General features: G+C 31.3%; 1 protein-coding gene across 6 annotated transcripts in view; it reads right to left on the bottom strand.

The window, feature by feature from the left end:
• The window catches only part of LOC106869300 (uncharacterized), a 280,230-nt gene that overhangs the window by 58,255 nt on the left and 216,872 nt on the right, over window positions 1-5,103 (bottom strand). For 5 of the 6 annotated variants that reach the window (XM_014914977.2, XM_014914976.2, XM_052969190.1 and 2 more), the window contains 2 exons: window positions 4,267-4,357; window positions 4,019-4,066 (listed from right to left, as the gene is read on the bottom strand). In XM_014914977.2, coding sequence (XP_014770463.1) covers window positions 4,019-4,066; window positions 4,267-4,357 — 139 coding nt within the window. The remainder of the gene's footprint in view (window positions 1-4,018; window positions 4,067-4,266; window positions 4,358-5,103) is intronic. The other variant, XM_014914978.2, reaches the window with a different exon arrangement.

The raw sequence follows: 5,103 nt of genomic DNA, 5'->3' as shown, positions 1-5,103 counted from the left end.
TATATATATGCAGACAGCCTGAAAGGCAGATGGATAGACAGATAGATAGATAGATAGATAGATAGATAGATAGACAGATAGACAGATAGAAAGACAGATAGATAGATAGATAGATAGATAGATAGATAGATAGATAGATAGACAGACAGATAGATAGATAGATAGATAGATAGATAGATAGATAGATAGATAGATAGATAGATAAAGTTGGATTAAAAATTGGTTTCTCTTTTGGATTGCTTCGATGGAGAATTAAAAGCTGACAAATGCAAAACCAATCAAATGTCAGACATGATGTAAATTAAATGAATACTTTAATCTGACACATGGTAATCTTATTATCGAAAACCAATGCTGCAATCCTTAGTTTTGTTTTATTTTATCCGTTATCGATGCTGAATTGTGAACTGGTTGAATTTCTAAGTAAAGGTTTAATAAAAATAAATTTTGACATAACAAATCAATTAGTAAAAAAAAATAAAAGGTATTATTTTAAACGTATTAAATAAAATATGAATAATACCTATTGTATTAAAGAAAGGTAATTCCAACAAATTAGGGAAAGGAAAAGGGAATATTGCATTTAATTTATAAAACGGTGCATAATTGATGTAATTAAGGCGTGGAATTTTCCAACTGGGATTCATTTGAGTCTTAAATTATGTATCCGAAACTGTATCGCTTACATAGCTAATGTGTGCAGTGAAGCACTTTAAACTTTCATGTATGTGTGTGCATAAGTATTAATGTGGATGTTTGTGGAGTGGTCTGCATGTGGGTGTATTTTTCTGCCTTATGTTTATAATTTCTTATCAATACAAATGCGCCGTTTATACTGAGTGTGTATACAGCATTGCAGAGAGACTGCCCTCCTGAAATATAACTCTATAATTTTCTAGCCCTTTTCAGTGACAATAGAAGCAACCAACTTTAGAATTGTGGTTCCGGAGGAAGCCAGGTTTTTCTGTGGTTTTGTTACTAGCTGGAACTTTTTTTAAATCGAGCATATTCTAGTATCCACAAGCGAGAAATAGAATCGAATATTTCCTGTAATCCAGCTAGCCTGAACTATTTCGTTCTATGCCATCGCACAACTGATATCACAGCCATCTTAATCAAAAGGTATTCAGCATATCAACAAAATATTAATTCAGCTATAATATCATCTCAATGATCATGGAAGAGTGGATTCAGGCATTCTGTCCACATTTTATATATAAGATTCTGGAATATAATTGACCGGTAGTTTTTAGCCATGTAAGTGGTATTGTTTGGGATATTTGTATTGTTCCTGCTAGTGCCAATCAGTTCGGTGTGTTTACTTATATATCTATTAAGAGCTTATTGGTGCAGATCATGAAGATGTCAGTCCTTTTGTAGCGATGCCCGACAATTAAACCCGTTCTCCTTGCTTTCCTATCCTGATGTTTTTAAATTACACTCTTAAAGGTTCAACATTGATGCTGTACGCTTTTAGTTTGATAGAGGAACAATAATTCTTTCGGATTTTTTTCTAGACATCCTTTAACTTGACTAAGCTCCTTTGTCTCACTCCACCTTTTTATCCCGTTTCTAATACGAAGCCTCTCTGCGATAAATCACTCTCCACTCATATCACCACAAACCGTTGTTTGGTTTCGGTTAAATTTCATTATTATCTTTCTTTCAGCTACTCTCTACTGAGGCGGAGATTTCGCTGGCAGATTTTATCTTCCTGTGTGAGAGGAGTTAATTTGCACTCGATTGTTGTCAGATTACTGTCTCCAGACACGTTTCTAGTTAGCTTTTCATTCTTTGTTCTTGGGGAGTGTAATTATTTTTTCTGTGTACTCATGTTATAAGCTATAACACATAACTGATAATTCTTCACAGACTTACGATTCCCCTTTTGTTCCAAATTTCAACTAACAAGATGGCAATTTTTGTTTTACAGTATTGCTTTTTGTCCAGTTCTTCAATATGTCGAAAACGCTTCTTTGCAGCAGTTCAGTTAAAAGAGCATATAATTAAGCGTTCACTTGCGAAGCTGAAATGTCTTTACATTTCTTTGAATATTCACTGCTGATTTCATTAAACAGTACTGGAACCAGTTGATTTGGAGACTTTTAATTATCCTAATTAAACATGGTATTTTCTGAAGAGATATTTTAAAAATTGAAATAATCTTCTCTTGAAAGATTTCTCTTAGAATATATTCCAATCGTTTATATTTCTTCTCGAATATTAGTATATTTTTATGATCGCTGTTCTCGCTGGATTTGCAGTCTGGGTACAAGCTGACAAAATGGCATCAGAGCCGTCAGCTTGAATGATAAACTTGATAGGAACATTAGGGGCCGTGATACTGGTGAAATCATATCCTATCTAGCAGATCCATGTGGTGTTATTTTGATAGTATTTATTCTTTCGAGAATAAAATTAACCTCGTCATTTTTCAAGAAAATATTACCGTTAATCGACTACCCCAGCAATATCAGTTATTAACGTTGTTCATTGTGCTTTTATTTGATTCCCCCATGGGAGATTCGCGTTTGAGTTGAGTATGATAACAATTCTGGATAAACGTACTCTTTAATGCAAATAATCAGAAGAATAATCAATTATTTTTTAGATAGTCAGGTAGTTGTGAGATTATGTTAAGATAGCATTTATTCTATATCAAAGAATACTTTCCTATCCCCAAAATTCGTCTGCTCTCACCCAGGGTGTCATATAAGTTTGTCTGAATTTATGAATCTATGTAAGAACTTGAAGGCATGAATGTAAATGTCAGTTACGCCTATAGTACAATTTCAAAATGCAAGATTATATTGAGTTTAGTTGTTATCATATTTTTATGCTACGCGACTCAATGGAAGAAAATTTGGGAATCAGTTGATTTAAGAATAGTTTATTCCAGCCATATGATTTTATATCCTTAAAAGGTTTCTTCACTTTAGGGAGAACTAAACACAAGCTAAAATTTTGAACGATAACGCTGACATAAAATTGTACTGTCTAGTGCTTTAATTGGATATGTCACTCTTCTTCATATCATAACTATGTTTATTTTGAATTTCTCTTTATTTAAAATCAAATTTTGGCCAAATATGTGAATTAACATAGTTCAAATAAACTGGGGTTTGAAATTGGCAAACATTCTATTTAAACGTGTATGTTCATGTTTAAGATCCTGTTTTTCAAGATCTCAGTAATGTAGAGGGTTATATACCATATGAATTTATCACACTGTTCGATAGGAGAAGGGGAAAATGGAGAATAGAATAGAACGCTTTGACCAAATATATTTAAAAACTACCTGCAACAAAAACGATAAGAGAAAATAGCAAAAATTCACATTTTTTATATACTTCTCTCTTGAATTTTTGAATCAATTTACAAAACTTAACATTTTCTGTTTTGAAACAGAAATGGTATGATGCGTCTAAAGAGTCTGTTCGGCTGTTATCTATTTCAAGTGAATAGATCTTATCTTTAGGTTAACTGCTGAAGGAATAAAATCTTTTTCAATGCTAAAGAGGTTTCTGATACATCTGATTTTGGTAATCTTTTATATTGGTAAATTATATTTTTCTATAAGATAAATGCTCTAGTTATCCTTCTTTGTAAGTAATAATTCTATCAAAATCATATTACGTTATCTAATGGTTACGGAGTCGTAAATATTATTCATTCTGTCTTTTTCCGGTCAATTATTTTGGTATTTTCATTATTTTTTCAAAATAACAATGATGCCTAATATAGCCACAAGAACATGCTATCATAATCATCATCATAATGCAGGATTATTATGGTAATAATAATAATGATAATAATATTGAATATTATTACAATTAATATTAATATTATTATTGTTATTCATAATATCATTGACACTAGTATCACTATATTGTTGTTGTTGTTGTTGTTTTAATTCTGTTTGCCTGATTTTGTTGTACCACGTGGAAGTATTGGTCAAATATTTAAGTAATTCATTGACTACTCACAGCCTAATTACTTAAACATTTCAGTTACTTACCCGATAACCTTCGCCGGCTGACCACTGCGCAAATTATATTCCCATATTCTGAGCAGCAGGAATAAGAGAAGATGCTAAGGGAGTAATGACTAATTTCAATAAATAATTTAAACAACAGATAAACATCCACAAGCATAACTGTAAACAACAAAATCATAAAATAAAATATTAATAATAATAAGAAAAGCAAGAAGAAAAAGAAAGAAAAAAAGAAAGAAAAAAGATTTGGTACGCTGTTAGGCACCTACCTTTTGGTTCTTCTTGATAGAGGCACTGGTTAATTTGACTGTCAGTTATTCCATGTGATACACATAATTTTCGTAAACTATCAATTTGAGTCTAAAATTATAAAACAAAAGAGAAAATAAGTATTAAAATGTTTGTTTCTGAGAAAATATTTATTTATGATCCATTCAATATATATCACAAACAGTTTGTTCATGGTATCGTGTGTTTTTAGTCAATGGTTATTCAGTAAAAGAATACCGCAGGCAACTTATCATGAAGTCGTAATCAGACTACACCGATTATCGTTTTTAAGAAGTTATATTACAATGCTAAACAGTCACATCATATAACTACCAAAACTAAATTATAAATTTGTATTTCGTTCTTCGAAACTTTATGGAAGACCAATGAGAACAGAAGAGCATTACACTTCTTTTTTTATTTTTTTATTCATCATTAGAAGCTTTCCTTTTTTCATCATTAGCTTAGACAACATTTACTGGCATGTTTATAAACAAAATGTTATGAATATATACAATGTTTTCTTTTTCAGAATCATTTCATTTATTGATTTACTTCATATCTAGTTAGCAAACTATTTTCTCACACAAAAGAATATGTCATTAAAAAAAATCTACTAATATCAGCATTGTCAATTACGGACACATTTTAATAAGTGTGGCTACTGCATTTATAAATATGTGGAAAAATTGCGTGACGTTCAGCTTTTGTTAAACGTGTTAACAAGCTTCATAATTAAAATGAATAAACTTTTGTAGGATTCTGTACACGCGCACACACACACACACACACACACACACACACACACACACACACACGCACACACACACACACAT

Source organism: Octopus bimaculoides, chromosome 7 (genome assembly GCF_001194135.2).
Source record: "Octopus bimaculoides isolate UCB-OBI-ISO-001 chromosome 7, ASM119413v2, whole genome shotgun sequence".
Lineage (NCBI taxonomy): Eukaryota > Metazoa > Mollusca > Cephalopoda > Octopoda > Octopodidae > Octopus > Octopus bimaculoides.
Note: the sequence above shows the minus strand (reverse complement) of the source record. Positions and strands in the feature narration are given on the sequence as shown.